We start from the raw sequence: 16284 nt of genomic DNA on the forward strand, positions 1-16284 counted from the left end.
TCCCTACCAAGGGGCACTGTTTCAAGGGGTAGCCTAAAACCGTCTTGAGCTAACCCCTTAACAGCAAGTACTCGGTAGATGCCGGTGTAACCACGTCTGGTCCAGCCCAGGCGCAGCCTCTCGCTCCACACCGCACCTAGCGGAGTGGGTGGGAGGACCCCGCGCTCCGGGCCGCGCCCCCCTGCTCCCGCCGCCTGTCGCGACAGCGGCGGTGCATTGTGGGGCTTGTAGTGCGGGGCTGGGTTGGTTGGGTGGGTGGGCGCGGCCGAGGCAGTCGCAGTGGGGCCATCTTCGGCAGGCCGGCTGGCTCGGCCTGTGCAACCGGCACTCGCGCCCCTCACCCGCCCCGATGGCGCCGCGGCCGCTGAGCCCCTTGGTGCTGGCGCTGGGTGGCGCGGCGGCCGTGCTCGGTTCGGTGCTCTTTATCCTCTGGAAGACCTACTTCGGCAGCGGACGGGAGCGGCGCTGGGACGGAGGCGAGGCCTGGTGGGGCGCTGAGCCTGCCGGCCTTCCACAGTGGGACGAGTGGGACGTGAGTGCCCGAGGAGGGTCGGCGCCTCCGCGCGTGCAGCCGAGGGGGTGTGACCGCCGCCCTGCGAGTTGGGAGCTTGGCGCCGCAGGCGCCGCGCTGCTGGGCGCGTGGCGGGCGACTGGGAGTCCCGGAACCCTGGAACCGGTGGGCGTTTGGGGGTGTGTGCTGTGCTGCGCCGCTGTAGGCCTCCGGCTTACTCGCCGGGGCTGGGGCCGGGGCGCGAGCGCGCGGCCGGGGAACGCCGTCCCGCCCGCGCCGGGTGCAGCCCGTGTTCGCCTGGCGCCTGCGCTTTGCGTCCAGCCCGGGATGCCCTCCGCCTCCTCCTCGCGTCCTGCCGCTGTTTCGCTCGTTAGCGCGGTTCGGCGCGTCCTACCTCCTTGGAGTGACGAGGGATTGTCAGTCCAAGGAGGCTGAGGCTCCGCGAAGGGGAGGAATTTGCCCGAGGTCACCCAGGGAAAGCCAGAAGAACGGCTTTGGGGAATTCAGGACTCTTGGCAGCGCTCGTCCCAGTGCACCAGAGCGGGCCTGGCAGTCCCTTGAAGGCGGGAGGGCGGGGATGTGCGCTTTGGGCTTTCGGTCTTCCCTGCGGGAAGGGTGAGGCGGGAGGGTGCCGATCGCAGCCTGATCCGTGCTCCGCAGCCCGAGGACGAGGAAGACGTGGAGCCGGCGCTGGAGGAGCTGGAGCAGCGCGAGGTGTTGGTACTGGGGCTGGACGGCTCCGGGAAAAGCACATTCCTGCGCGTGCTGGCGGGGAAGCCACCGCTGGAAGGCCACATCCCCACCTGGGGCTTCAACTCTGTGCGGCTGCCCACCAGGGACTTCGAGGTGGACCTGCTGGAGAGTGAGCAGACACCCCCCTCCCCCCGAACCCGTCTCCCGCGTCATCTCAGCTGGACCCGAGTTGGGGCTTGTTAATTAAGCAGGACACGCCCCTGTAGAAAATTCTTCCCATATGTCCCTGGGGCATAGGATGGAGTCCAGCACCGCTCTGTTTTCTGGTTTGGTCGCCGCCTGTCCGTCACCCTTACTGCAGCCCAAGTGCCTAATCTAACCCTGATACACTCACAGCTGAAGTTTCCTTTATGCCAAGCACTTGACAGACAGCACTTTAAAAAACCCTCCCGACAACTCCATAAAACTGGAAAGAGTTATTACCTTCATTATATATGTCCTGCATGAGGCAGTGAGGCCCAGAAAGTTAAATAATTTATCCAGGCTCAGGCAGCTTGCCAGTCTGTTAATGCTGTCTGGCTCTGGGCTCTCCTCTGAAGTGAGTGAGTGAGAGTTGCTCAGTCGTGTCCGACTCTTTAGGATCCCATAGGACCTCATGGATTGTGTAGCCCGCCAGCCTCCTCAATCCATGGAATTCTCCAGGGTTTCTGAAGGGTGCTTGCTGTTTTCTTTCCTATCATCTGTGCTTTGCATACACTGTTCTTCCCTTTATGAACTGCTGTTCATCCTTCAAGGTTTAGGTCAAAGGTGATATCCCATGAAGCCTTATCTGACCACCAGGCTAGCTTAAGAGTTCTTCCTTCTGCCCTGACTGGGCATCTGGGGCACAGATAAATCTGATCCAGCTCTGGCCCCATGGACCCAGCCCCAATCAGGTACCTGGAAGAGCTTGTTAAGTGAGTGATCGATCAAAGGAAACTCTGAGTAGCCTCCTGCCCTCAATGTTAGGCTTCTTGGGATCTCAGGAGAGGATAGGAGAGAGGGTATTGAGAGGGCAGCAGAACTTTACTACCTGTGTCCAGGTAGAGGGACAGGTAGATTTCTGCCAGCCACAGGACTCAGACCATAAAGACTCAGTGGGTTTAGTTAAGTGCCAAACTGGTGGGATCAGACTCAAGGCCTGGCCGTTGGCCTGAATGGGCCCAGTTCCTCTGGTGTCAGGGCCTTGCCTGCTAGCCTGCCCTGGCTACATCTTTCCTCCCTGATTGTAGGAAACATTGATATTTACCTGAGATTCAGTCCTTTCAGCATGCTTTCCACGTCTCCATCTCATGCCCGGGACACAGAACATTCAGATGGGGGTTCTGCAGTTGAGGCCCCCCCTGTCTGGCAGAGACAGTATCCAGGCTCAATAAGGTCACTCAACCTGGATTCAAACCCGGATCTCCTATTCAAGTCTGGGGCCTTTCCCCTGCCACAACACTCAGTTTGCTGTGGTCGCCTACATTGCTTGGCCTGGAGCCTGGCTGAGAATGAGCCCTCTGTGGGTCTTTGGCTTTTCCCTCCCTGCCCCCGCCCCCGCCCACCCACCTCCTGTGTTCATTTTATTAGCTAGTTCTGTCAGCTTTATCCTCCAGTAGAGTTTGCATCTGTCCATTTCTCCTCACCTCCATCTCTTCCTGCTTGTCCCAATCCACGGTCACCTATCAGTACTACAACAGTCTCCTTGCTGGTCTTCCTGATTCCACTTCTGTCCTCAATGTTGACCAGCAGCATCTTTCAGAAATCCATATCACTTCATGTCATTCTTGCTTAAAATGTTTAAGGGGCTCCCCACGGCCTCACTGTGGCCTTACAGGCCCTGGGTGGTCCAGCCCTGGTCCTCCCTGCTGGTTGTGGCTCCTTCTCCCCCTCTGGTGGCGCCTCAGCCACCCTGAATGCCTTCTATTTCTTGAACACATGGATCTTGCCCTGCCTGGTGCCTATAACGTTTTTCTCTGCCTCTTCTCATGACCAGCTCCTTGTCATCAGCTCATGTGCCACCTCCTTAGGCCACCTTCTCAGACCACCCAATCCAAAGCTACCAGCAGACACCACCCCCACCCCGCCCCACCACTTTCACTTTTCCTGTTTTATTTCCTTCCTTTGTGGAATGTGTTTTTGTGTTACTACTGTGTTGGTCCTGGTTACAGAGGGAGCTCCTTGAGAGCAGGGCCCCCCTGCCTGCCTTGCTGACCTCTGTGTCCCCAGCACCCAGATCAGTGCTTGGCACCTAGTAAGTACTCAGTATATACTTGTTGAGTGCCTGCTATGTGCCAGGCATTGTGCTGAGGGCTTTGGGGGGATCCAGAGATACATAGCTCTGACTCTCAAAGAGCTGAGTCCACAAGTGTCAGAAGTCTAATCAGAAACACTAGGATGCGGGGGTGACCATTGAGGACTTTGCAGAGGGACACAGAGGAACAGGAATGCAACCCAGGTTGGGGGAGGTGCTACTTGGACAGCCACATGGTGGCAGGATTGAGTTTGGCCTTTCCAAGGAAAGAAAGTGGGGCAACCAGACTGAACAAGAAAAACTGAGTGGAGAATGGCTGTTCTCAGGCAACACAGGGGATCCTGGCTGCTGACCACAGCCACTGACCTGAAAGGAAGCTAGGGATTGGGAGGAGGCAGGACAGCCCAGGAGGAAGAACCAGAGTACTGTGTATTAAGGACATGTTATCCCCAGTCCTGTGAAAGGTACATTGCGTACAGTACTTTGGGGTTTTGCTGCAGCCTGTTAGGTAAGTTCAGTGAGGAGGAGACTGATGCTCAGAGGTGTCGACCTGCTCAGAGAGATACAGCTGTCAGAGCTAGAGCTGCACTCAGGTCCGATTGGCTCAGGAACCCGTGGACGTTCCCTTGCTCCACTGGCCAGTGGAGCCTTGGGAGACTGGAAGTGAGGTGGGGGTGGGCTGTAAGTAGAGAGCCTGGGCCCAGGGAGGCTCTGAGCTGGCCCCTGGCCTCTCCTCAGTCGGCGGCAGCCAGAATCTGCGCTTCTACTGGAAGGAGTTTGTGAATGAAGTAGACGTGCTGGTGTTCATGGTGGACTCGGCTGACCGGCTGCGGCTGCCATGGGCCCGACAGGAGCTGCACAAGCTGCTAGACAAGGACCCTGACCTGCCTGTTGTGGTGGTGGCCAACAAGCAGGTGAGGGCCGTGGGAGGCTGGCCAAGGTCGGCTGGGCTTGATCCACAATGCCTGGGGCCGGGAGCACCAGAGAGGGATTCGGGCCTAGACCCATGACCTGCAGCACACAGCTGATACTGGCACCCCCGCTGCTACCTGTGCTGTGTCCTCATTCCTCATCCCTCATCCTCTCTGCCTGCCTCTCTGCCTCCCTGTCATTTGTCATCCTGGAAGAATGAGAAAAATCATTTCTCTGTGTCCACTGTGTCTGAGGTGTGGCTTCAAATAATATTTCATCTGATGTTTCTATTCACTCTGTAAGATATGGGATACTGTTTCCATTTTACAGATAGGGAATCTGAAGCTCAGAGAGATTTTGTACACCTTGAAAATAGTAAATTGGGAAGTCGTACTCCAATTACACCTTTTCCACTCTGATATGCCCTTAATGATTTCTGACTCTAGATCAGAGAGCTATAGCTGGGAAGTGGTAAGAAGTTAACAAGTTTAATAATAATAACTAATATTTGCTGTGTGCTCACAGCATGCTAAGCACACTGTAATCATGACCTCGCTATAGGCCTTGACGTTAGCCCAGAGTTACAGCTGCTATGTGGCAAAGCCAGGTCTTGAGCTCAGATCCTCAAATTTCCTGCTCTTCACTCTATGCTATATACATCTCCTGGCCCAGTAACTGTTGGCATCACATACTTACAGTGCCATTCTCTGCCACAGTAGAGTCCTGTTGTGTTTCAGGTGGCATGGGCCCTTGACCCTGAGAGCTGTGGGACCTGTTTCCAGCCTGGCTTGGAGACATGCTGTCTGTCTTAGACTCAGGTTTCCCCTGCCTATCAAGAAATACCTGGCACAGTTATAAACAGGGTAACCTTAGGTTCTGGTCTACCTGGGACAGGCCCCAGCTATGCCTGTTGCTCTGATATAACTATACTAGTTCCTACTTTGAGTCTCAGACGTGACCCAGTTTGGACAATGAATCATGTCATCATCTTATATATAAACTATGATTTATAGTGATTTTGAACTTTACAGGAGACAGCACCTAAGGTCCCATCATTCTATGAACTGCTTCAAGAAGAAACCTTTTAATCTTGGGCCAGGCTTGAAATTAAATGTACCATCACCAGCCATGTTGAGTAATGGCCTCTGTTTTTTCCTCAGCAGGTTTCTAGGAGTCTAGGGGAGGTGAGGCCTCTGTCTGAAAGTGACCTTACCATAAGATCTCTCCACCATTGAATTTAGGAAACTGAGCTAAGATTTCTATAAAGATCATAAACTTGGTCATCAAACCAACCTGGGTTTGAAACCTGGCTCTGCCACATATCACTGTTATCCTTTGCTAAATGGTATCACCTCCCTGAGCTGATTTCCCCATCAGTTTAGTATGGACAGTGAGTTAAATAAGGTAAGTACCTATCAAAATGCCTGACTTAGACGACATGCTGTTTCTTAGCACAGTGGCTGTGGGTGAGAATGAGGGGATGGAAAGAAGTTGATACCATGGAAAGTCAGAGATGAGGAAGTGAGTTTAGACCAACTGGCCAAGAGAGAACTTAGTCCCCAGTGTTTCCCCCCAGGGAGCCGTTGAACAGTTTATTTCACAGATGACAAGGGTGGGTTGCTGGGACACGCTCTGAGTCCAGCCTGATGTCTCCGTTTCATCCCAGGACCTGAGCGAAGCCATGAGTATGGTGGAGCTGCAGCAGGAGCTGGGTCTGCAGGCCGTCGACAGCCAGCGGGAAGTGTTCCTCCTGGCGGCCAGCATCGCCCCTGCAGGAACCAGCTTTGAAAACCCGGGCACCGTGCACATCTGGAAACTGCTCCTGGAGCTTCTCTCCTAGGCCAGCGCCCGCCCGCTCACCAGCCCTGGGGACCCCAGCTCCGCTCCTCCTGCCTCTTCATCTCCAGCCGGGGCCTGGGGCACGGGCCACATAGCATCACTCCCCTTCTCCCCTCCTCACCCCCGAGAGCAGGCCGGGGTGAGACCAGGAACCACACAGAAGCCCTCCTGGCGAGCTAGCCATGAGGCTGAAGCAGGGAGGCAGCTGAGGCCAAGGCTGGGAGATGGCGGTGTCTCGCTTATTCTGAGCAGCATGTGGATCCCACCTTCACCAGGGAAGGCGGCCTCATCCTCTGACCTCTACAGCGAGCTGCTCAGCAGGCTCCAGTCTCCCCGCCCTGCTGGTCCCAGGGGGTGAGGACTGCTGTAGGTGTCCGAAGTATGCCCTAACCCTAGACCGATCCCTCCTGGTGTATTTTGTACCCTCTCGTGTGGGCAGGTTCTGGGCCGTAAGCCATGGGCTCAGACTCCCTGTCCTGCCTTATCCTCCAACCCCAGTTGGCTCGTGGCCTTGTGCAATCCCTGCCTCTCTGGGCCATCCCTTTTAAAGAGGGGTGATTTAGATGGTGGCTTTCTAACCGAGCCATGAAGATAGGAAGCTTGAGGAGTAATCTAGAGATCCTGGCAAGGAGCTTCCTGAAACCTCCCTGCTTTCCCAAGGTTGAGGTCCAGCCCACTAACCTCTTAAATACAGAGCAGGTGGTCTTCACCCCCTAATCAGAGAAACTGAAACCCGCACCCACCCTAATCTGGAGTCAGAAGCTGCTACTCTTACACTTAACTGTGCCAATGCCCATGTTTACATAAGTCTGGGGAAGGAAGGAGCCTGCCTGTGTTCCTGGGAAGATTTGTCAGGGGAGCAGGATGTTGGCCTCCAGACTGCATTTAATTATTTATTTATTTATAAAAGGAACAGGCCCAAGTTTTAGGCTCTGTTTCTAGGTGCTGTTATCCAAACCCCAGATGACTGTCATGGAAAATTTGGATCTTTGAGGAAAATAGCTGGAATCATGAATGACAGTGTGGTAAGCTACGTGTGTCAATGGAGACAGAGCTCTCGCTCCCCCGACCCTTTGTGGCTGTACTTGATGTCATAGAACTTCACGATGACCCACATGAACTTGAACTCCAACACTTGGCCTAATACGTCAAAGGGACACAAACTCTGTAGAGGTAACAAATGACTCTGGGAGAGGCAATTTCATCATAGTTACTCTTAAGAAGAAATAAGAGTGAGCAGACCAACCGATGGGTATCCTTGAGTATATCGCACAGCCTTCCTGGACCTGCTGATTGTGCAGCTCAGGCAAAGCTGAACAGAGTAGCTGGTGTCCGCTCCAGCACACATTCCACGATTCTCCTGTTTCCAGTGCTCAGCCAGTTTAAAGACTGTCTGTATTTGACCCTTCAGTGCAGGCAGAAGGAACCTTTTGTCTGTAAAGAGGCCACTGAACAGTCAACAGCCACAAATGGGCCTTTTTTTTGAGGAGGTAACCAACTCAGTTTGCTTTTTAATTGAGAATAGAGATCATGTGCCTTTGTTTCATTTGACATTTACTCAGCGTGCTACAGTTTCATACTGTGGCGGGTGCAAGAAGGGCGGGCCGGGAAGGTGTCTCAGAATAGAATCACTTTTCTTTGAAATTCCAATTAACTTTGTCTTAAGAAGTGATTTGACTGATTTTATTTTGAATATTTTGGGAATGACTTGGGTTTTAGAGTAGCCTTTGAAACTCTGCTGACACTTCATTTTGCTGGCAGAAGTTAAGACTTGACTTCTCTGTTCTGTGAACTTCACCTTGTCCTCTAGTGTTAATACTTGAAAGTTACTCTTGGAGCCAGCGTTTCGGAGAGGGGAGCCCTTTTCTACTAATTAAGACCTGCCTTTGTTCTAATGCATATCACTATGTAGGACAGTTTTTAAAGTCCCCACTGTCAGGAGGTGAACTTGAATAGAGTTACGTACTTGAGCAGCTTTCAAAGACCAGTCTCAGAACCAGCAGGTCCCAGGGCACACCAGAAGATGACACTGAGGAGCACCGAAGGTCCAGGGCACCTGTACAGACTGGATGGACATCCTGTTGGCCTGTGGGTGTGCTCATGTCTGTGGCTGACAGCAGCACTCAGCTGGCCTGGCCTCCAAGCGGGGCGCCAGGCTTGTGTTCCGGTCCCTACCAGGACCAGACTGGGCAAGGTCGGGGAAGGGCCTTTATTAAGAACAGCTAACTACCTTGTACTCTCACATAGTTGTTCCTGAATGTGACTTTGTTCAAGAGCCTAGATGACTGCTTTGGGGAAACTGTTCATCTCCAAGTGCAGTTCCTGACTAACCGGGATGACACCATGTTTTTCCCCTCTGCCCCACCTGAGCTTGGGAATAGTGAATGGATGGCTGGGCAGCTCTCGTACTCTCGTGAAGACCATGCAGTGCCCACTCACGCTTGGGAAGGAAGCTCATGCGTCTACATGCTGGTTGATCCTATGACTCACACACCCTGACACTGGGAGCTTCTGTTCCTAAGGTTGTTTGAATGAAATCATGGCTTCTAACCTGCTACTGTCCTTCTGAAAAGAGGTCAGCCTGGCCCAGAGCCTGGACACGTGGATGGTCTAGGCAAGAGGGCTCTTGAGGCTGCTGGGACCACCACCTTGGACCAGCTGCCTATCCCAAGAAGCCTCTGGCACCTCCTGGTGCTCAGAACCATCCATTGTAAGCTTGTGCCAACGCAGTGGTATCCAGCTGTGAGGACTAGACAGGAGGCAAAGTTGGTCCCTCAGGACCTCCGGACCCTCCTCAGAAAGCTGGTGAAAAATTTCACAACTAGCGTGTCTGAATGAGACCCCAGATTCTCCAGAAAAATGTTTCCACTTGCCTTTGGAAAATATTTTGTTCTTAGGCTAGCTTAGTAGCAACTGCCAGCATCTCAAACCAGCCACTGAAACGCGTCTGTGGTGTCTATTCTCGTCCTCTCACAGCTGCCCCAGACCTCAGACCTGCATGGTCATCAGTCTGCCTCTCACCCTCGCCGTCTGCTGTCACATTCTCCAAGTCTTCTCTAGTAACTATTTAAAGGGAAACCTCCAGCTTTCCCTGCTGCCTCCTTCTCCTTATGGAGATGGGCCCATAAAGGGACAAGGGGAAGATTGTCATCAAAGATCATCAAAGAAGTAAAGGAGCCTTGCTGTCCCTGACCATGCCCTGTGTACCCAGGCCCACAAACTACATAAAGTGGAGTGTTGGTGGCTATGTACAATAAATGCCAAAAATTCAGTGGTGGTTTCATATAAATTCTGATTTTGAGGAACAATCATGTGTTTGGTGCTTAACTGTCTGGGGGGGGGACAGCTATGGAGGGTGGTCCCAGAACACTTCCCACATCTAATCTCAATCCCTTCACTCCACATTGGGGTGGGTGGGTACATCAGCTTTGGCCTAACAGTACTTTTGGGGAGATAACCAAACCCTTGTAGGAGTTCTAGCTGACAGGGCCAGAGCTAAGCATGAAAATGGAAGTGAGAACTTTTTAATTGTAGCAATGTTTTTTAGTTGAAATTTAATTGCTTTACAGAATTGGAGAACAGCTTTGACTGCCTCCACACCAGAGGTCAGAATGGAGGTGGCACCATTCCACAAGTGTCCCCCCCAACACCTGCCCTTGGGCTGGGCTCTCTGGGTCCCTCACAAGGTCCCTGCACTCAAGCCCAGTCTGGTAGGGGATGTCCAACCAGACTAAAAGATAGTTACTGGCACTGGCTATAGGAAGTCGGGGCTGTGGGGACTCCAGAACACTGACACAGCCTAGGGGCAGAGGAAAGTGGTAGGGAAGGCTTCCCCAAAGCCCTGTGGTATGGCAGCTGAACTGGATGAAGAAACAAGGTTAAGGGCCTGGCCCAGTCACGGGCCTGATTTCAGAATGCTCTGAAGGACTTGCATTCCTAAAGCCTGTGCTCACGGTGATGGTCACTGCTGGAGTCCAGCAAGCCGGGTCCAGTAGGCAGGTTTCTGTCCAGTGTCCAGCCTGCCTCAACGGGGTCCAGGCTGCCTTAACGGTGTGAGATGGTGGGCTGCCTCCAGTGGCTGAAGAGAAGGCCAGCAAGGGAAAGCCTAGACTTAGTCATTGGACAGACTGACTTCAAACCCCATGTTAATGCCTCTCAATCCTGCTTCCTTATCTGCAAGAAAATAAAACCACACAACTGTGTGGTTTTATGTGAAATGTTCTATGTAAAAACACTTAAGTCCTTCTTTTCTAGAGTAGTGAGGGGAGACATTTTATGTGATTTCAGGAGAAACCTCGGAAACAGAGGGCTTTTGTATTATTAATACCTGATGATAATGAATCAAGAGAAAAAATGCCCAGCACCCACCTCACACTGTGACTACAGTCCTGCTACATACCAATCATGCCACCAAATTACACAGGCCGGGCCCGAAGGAATGCCATGCAGTGTGTAGCCCGGGACTTTGTACACAGCAGAGTTGCATTCAGCAGTCCAACGGACATCTCAGAAAGCAGGTTTGGGGACCTCAGACTCAAAAGACATGTAGCAAAGGCAGGTCACTTGAAGGCAGATCAGGAAGCAGCTGCAAAGCATCTTACCTCTGGCGCTTGAGCCACAGCTGGCTTCAGACCAGGGCACAGAAAACCAGTCCACCAGCCCCTAGCCTGGGGTGGGGCCGGCACTGGAGGCCCCTCCCAAGCAGCCCAGGCTTCCACAGAAGTATTAATCAGCTCAGATGGTAAAGAATCCGCCTGCAGTGCAGGAGACCCAGGGTCTAACCCTGGGTCAGGAAGATACCTGGAGAAGGGAATGACTACCCACTCCAGTATTTTGTCTGAAGAATCCCATGGACAGAGGAGCCTAGCAGACTACAGTCCATGGGTCACAAAGTCAGACATGACTAAGTGAGTGATTCACTTTTTTATATAAGTGATAGTGGAACTGCTATTCAGGAAACCAAGGTAGCGAGCAGTAGAACCAGAACAGGGGAGAAAAGGTAGGGCAGCTCTGCCTAGGAGGGTACATGAATGTGCAAAGGACTGAATGGCCTCTTTACTTTGGTTGAGGAGGTTATTGAAGGGGCAGCCCCAGGGCTTGGCTGGGAGGGCAAATACAAAATTGTCAGAGAAGTAAAAATAACTATTTTATTATACACAGACTATATTCAAACAAACTGCCCGCTCAGAAAACAACAGGTTCTGGCTTTTCCCAGAGCCCCTAGGAGAATATAAATGGGAGCCTCTGGGAGACAGTATCTTCTCCAAAGTGAAATATGAGAGAGATTGTGTGTGTCTGTGTATGTGTGTGTGTGTGCGCGCGTGCACACGCATTGTAACCTTTTGATTCCATGGGGTTTGGCCGGCCTCGTGTAGATGCACACCCCTCCTTGCTTCTCTGGTCCAGGAAGAAGCCTCATCCTGGGGCAGGCATAAACCAGTCACTCAACCTCCATTCTATTCTTTTGTAAAGAATCAGTGAAGGCTTGCCACTCTGCTGGGTAAAAACGCTTGTACACGTTGATCTTATTCCGAATCTGTTTTGGGGTATCTTGATAGTAATTCTTCTCGTCCCGGGCCATAGCCTAAGGAAGGAAAATGGCCACTTGAATGAAGAAGGCTGGACAGGCAAAATTCAAATCCCTAGCCCTGAGTTGGGCAAGGTACTGCCCATCCCTGAGATTCAGATTCCTCGCATCAAAAGTCATAGTGTATGTGGGAAAATGGGTACAGGTGCCCTCAGGGACTAGGCAGGAGCTGAGACCAGCTGAGTAGCTCATTCTTCGTCCATCACCAACTGATCCCACCTGGGCACAGGGGTCCAGTGTAGCCAGATCTTTCCATTTTTAAGAGAAACCAAAAAAAAAATAAGGACTTTTACTTGAAACCTCCCATAATTAAAATGGGAGTTAACCCCTGAACAGCAGTTAACTCTTGAACAGCACAGATGTGAACTGCATGGGTCCACTTATAATGGGTATTTTTCAGGAGTAACTACTATAGCACTACATGGTCCACGGTTGGTTGAATCCTTAGATTTGAGGAACTGCAGACTTGGAAGACCAACTGTAAATTAAACACAGGTTAACTCTCAAGTTGTCCGAGGGTCACCTGCATTCCATTAAAAATACCACGTGAGCAAACAATATATATTTATGAGTGGGATACACACCATAGGCTACTTAGTCTACCCAATTATAAGCATTCTGTCAAAGGGATTCATTTCCTAGGGTATCTTTCCTCTTTGTTTCCACTCAACCTCAGGAAACAGGCACTAGCCAAGCAGATCAGACCCCAAACGGTCCAGGGTACCTTCTCCAAGGGCCCAAGTGGTTCCTCCTGCCAGGCCTGAAACACTTACCTTATAGTTCTCCCCATGGTTCTCCACCATGTAGCGAACATAGTCAATGAGATCTCGCGACAGTGTATTTCCTTTCTTTTCTGGAAGGCTGGCTTCTGCCTCCAGGTCTGGGTTGAGAGAAGCCAAGAGACAGGGAATGAAGCTTTGCTTCCTGCATAAGTTGAATTGCTCAGTCAATCCCAACCCACAAGAGTTGCTACACTGGCCAAGTGATGACCTTTCCCTCTTCCTCTCCAAATTCAGTGCTAGAATCTTCCTCATTAGCCCCTCGGGTCCCAGGCTCTCCCTGTGGCACAAGCATCCATCAGTATGGCAATAAGTCACCTCTCTTTGGGTCTCAGATGGGTGAAAGGAAGGCACCAAACTAAAAATCCCTACTTGGTGCCAGGTACTAGGGACAGAGATGAAGACACATTGCTTGTCCACAATGCAGGGCTCCATTCCAGCTCTAAAACTCTTTGAGAACCTCTTAAAAGTATTAATACGGGAAATGAAACTCGAGCTGTAGAAACTAGGGCCCGAGGCACCTTACTGTTCCACGTGAGGGGGAAAACCAAATTCTGGAGTCAATATGGCCTCACTCCTAAAATAGCTGGGCTTCTCTGATGGCTCAGCGGTAAAGACTCTGCCTGCAATGCAGGAGATGCAGGTTCAATCCCTGGATGGGGAAGATCCTCTAGAGAAGAGGAAATGGCAACCCACTCCAGTGTTATGCCTGGGAAAACCTATCCATAGAGGACCTGGAGAGCGACAGTCCAAGGGGTCAGAAGAGTTGGACATGGCTTAGCGACTGAAGCACACAGGCACAACACTACTGAGCTATGTATTTTTTAAATGATTATGATGGTAAATTTTGAGGGTTTTTACTTTTGCCACAATTAACCTTTTTTAATGGTAAATTTTGTGGGGTATTTTTTTACCATAATTTAAAAAATTTTTAATTAAAGAATTAAAACTTTTTAAGATTAGCTTTCACTACAGTAAGTACACATGATTTTGTATATACAATCCTGTGCAGTAACTCTTACAAGAATCACTAAAATAGACTACAGACAGGAATTCATGGAATTCTATACCAAATGTCTGGTCAGAGGGCTTTCCTGGTGGCTCAGAGGTAAAGAACTGGCCTGCCAAGGTAGGAGACGTGGGTTCGATACTTAATCTGGGAAGAGCTCACATACAGTGGAGCAACGAAGCCCATGGACACAACTATTGAGCCTGTGCTCCAGAGCCCAGGAGCCACAACTACTGAGTCCACGTGCTGCAACTACTGAAGACTGTGCGCTTCCAGCCTGTGCTCCACGAGAAGAGAAGCCTCCACAGGAAGAAGCCTGCGCATGCTTGAGTTATGCTCAAGCCATAACTAGAGAAAAGCCTGAGCAGCAATGAAGGCACAGCCAAAAATAAATAAATACTATTCTTTAAATTTCTGGTCATTCAAATCTTTAAACTTTGCAGAATTTACCCTCTTGTTTTAATATTCGGTCTCTATAGCCTTAAAATACATAAAGTTGATTTATCATTGGAAAGATTCAGTTCAGTCGCTTGGTCGTGTCTGACTCAGACCCCATCGACTGAGGCACACCAGGCTTCCTTGTCCATCACCAACTCCTGGAGCCTACTCAAACTCATGTCCATCGAATTGGTGATGCCATCCAACCATCCCATCCTCACTCGAAAGATTATGTGGTGGAATCTCTAAAAAGAAATCTGTTCATCCTTAAACTCATGAGAAGCTGAATTCACGCCTGAGACTTGATGCTTTTCTCCTTTGTCCTCTCAGGCACCGGTTAGGTCCTCCCTGAACATCTCTGGCCTCCCTTCACGCATTGGAAATTAGTCAGTAGACTGAAAACATCTCAGCCAGGACACAGTTCTAACTCTGCCAGCTGAGCCCTGGACCAGCTCACTTTCTCCCTCTGAACCTCAGTTTCTCCATCTGTACACTGAGAACATCTGAGAGTCCTTTCCAGCCCTGTATAGGATGCTGACCTACAGAAACTGTGGCCCACACCCACCATTAAGCACATACGGCTTCCGCACAAGCTCCTTAGGCCTCTCCTCTACATCCACTTCCATGGTCTTTACCTGCAGAGAACAGAGACCGTGAGAACAGTAGCCAGAAGAAATTATCCTGGATGAGGGAGAATTCTAAAGGCTCCTGCCCATCTCAACACAACTGCGTTATCCATAAGGGCCCCTTCACAAGGTCAGGCAAGACTAGATGACCAAAGAACTAATGCCCTGGATGCTTTTTCTTCCCAAGATGCTCAAGTAAGCAGTTTATCTTTCTGTGCCCATCTATAAAATGGGCAGAATATTCCTTGCCTGCCTCACTTCACTGTGTGATTATCAAATGAAGCAATGCACATGAAAGCACTTTAGAGTTTTCAATGAGGGAGAGAGGTCAGATGCCTTCTCTTATGCAAGGAGCAAGCTGACAGTGCTTGGCTATAGTTTCATATTTATTCAATAAACAGTAGTGCCTTGTTCCTCTAGCATAGAGATAATAAGAAATTTGCCTGAAGGCAACGGGACAAACCCAATCAGCGCTCCCAACTCATGATTCATTAACTACAGACCACTAGTCACATCCTAAGCACCACCGAGGCTTAGTAGTGAATGGAACAGAGTTCTTGTCCCCAAGCAGATTATGTTGGAGGAAAGATGCACAGATAATAAACAGATAAATATATAACATGACATACCATCAAGTATTTACAAGTGTCAATGAATTAAAGTAGGAAAGAAGTTACTGAGTGAAAGGGGGTGCGATTTTTGAAAGTGGTCCAGAAAAAGAATTATTCTGGAGAAACTAGAAAAGGGAAGCATCAGACCAAGGACGATTGGATAACTGAGGAAAGGTGTGAGGCGCAGTAAGGATTCCAAACTCCTTGTTAGGAGAGTTAAGGGCAGAAAAAGATAAATTCTGGAAAACTGAGATACCAAGGAAGACCCAAACAGTTTACTTTCAGAAGGATAAAGTGAGTGCCGAAGGAAAACGGCAGCTCCAACCCAGGTCCAATGTGTGCTGGGGAGGCAGTATGAGGGAGATACTAAAAGGTAATCTCAACGCACTGTCAGGCTGGCCGAGTTGGCTGTGGGGAAGTCGCAAACCCAAGGGCGTGAGGGAGGTAATAGACAGGATTAAGCCAGCTAAGGATGGTGTGGGGGCGGAGGGCAAGGCCGGGACCATGTCAGTACCTTTCTCTTAAGAAAGGGCACTGCCCTGTTGGGGTCCATAGCCAAACCCATCTCGGCCAGGTTCTGCCGCACCGATTTGGTCTGGTCCCAGGCATGTCGGATGTGCGAGCTACGGGAAAAAAAAAAGAGGGCGATCGCGGGACTGTCATCTAGCTAGCCGTCCCGGCCAAGGTCTCCTGCCGTCTGAACCCCGGTCTCCTCACCATTCGATCCGCGGCGCTGCCTTCCGTCGAGCATTCCGGTTCAGACGCTTCCGGTTAATATTATAACCGAACTTCTGCCTCCGAGTCTTTCCCTTGGCTTTGGGCATTGCACTGACCACAGCACCGCGTACTAGACTCTGCTTCTCACTCCAACTACCTCGTGTAGCGACTCCTTCCGGCTAGTGGAGCACGTGGTTTTGCAGGCTTTCGGGAAATGTAGTCTTCTTCGAAGCGACACAAGCTGGTACTATAACTCCCAGAATGCCACGAGCGACCGCGCCTGCGTA

The 16284-nt window shown here is 51.0% G+C and overlaps 2 protein-coding genes across 2 annotated transcripts; one reads left to right on the forward strand and one right to left on the reverse strand.

The window, feature by feature from the left end:
• Positions 1–273: 273 nt before the first annotated feature.
• On the forward strand, positions 274–9538 carry ARL10 (ADP ribosylation factor like GTPase 10). The gene is made up of 4 exons (XM_065918232.1): positions 274–532; positions 1172–1373; positions 4218–4393; positions 6058–9538. Exons 1-4 carry the CDS (start codon positions 350–352, stop codon positions 6229–6231), a joined length of 735 nt encoding a protein of 244 aa, XP_065774304.1. The 5' UTR covers positions 274–349; the 3' UTR covers positions 6232–9538.
• Positions 9539–11363: 1825 nt separating this feature from the next.
• NOP16 (NOP16 nucleolar protein) lies at positions 11364–16220 on the reverse strand. The gene is made up of 5 exons (XM_065918234.1): positions 15998–16220; positions 15795–15903; positions 14609–14678; positions 12591–12697; positions 11364–11814 (listed from the first exon to the last, which is right to left on the reverse strand). Exons 1-5 carry the CDS (start codon positions 16102–16104, stop codon positions 11671–11673), a joined length of 537 nt encoding a protein of 178 aa, XP_065774306.1. The 5' UTR covers positions 16105–16220; the 3' UTR covers positions 11364–11670.
• Between the last annotated feature and the right edge of the window lie 64 nt (positions 16221–16284).

The sequence above is a fragment of the Muntiacus reevesi genome, chromosome 1 (assembly GCF_963930625.1).
Source record: "Muntiacus reevesi chromosome 1, mMunRee1.1, whole genome shotgun sequence".
NCBI lineage: Eukaryota > Metazoa > Chordata > Mammalia > Artiodactyla > Cervidae > Muntiacus > Muntiacus reevesi.

What these genes read in the sequence shown, in the direction of transcription:
- ARL10 (XM_065918232.1), top strand. Translation starts at nt 350, where the DNA reads ATGGCGCCGCGGCCGCTGAGCCCCTTGGTGCTGGCGCTGGGTGGCGCG. An exon ending in CACAGTGGGACGAGTGGGAC is followed by an intron (nt 533 to 1,171) that starts GTGAGTGCCCGA and finishes CGTGCTCCGCAG; the next exon opens with CCCGAGGACGAGGAAGACGT. An exon ending in CGAGGTGGACCTGCTGGAGA is followed by an intron (nt 1,374 to 4,217) that starts GTGAGCAGACAC and finishes GCCTCTCCTCAG; the next exon opens with TCGGCGGCAGCCAGAATCTG.
- NOP16 (XM_065918234.1), bottom strand. Translation starts at nt 16,104, where the DNA reads ATGCCCAAAGCCAAGGGAAAGACTCGGAGGCAGAAGTTCGGTTATAAT. An exon ending in TGCCCTTTCTTAAGAGAAAG is followed by an intron (nt 14,679 to 15,794) that starts GTACTGACATGG and finishes TGTTCTCTGCAG; the next exon opens with GTAAAGACCATGGAAGTGGA. An exon ending in ACCATGGGGAGAACTATAAG is followed by an intron (nt 11,815 to 12,590) that starts GTAAGTGTTTCA and finishes TTCCTTCCTTAG; the next exon opens with GCTATGGCCCGGGACGAGAA.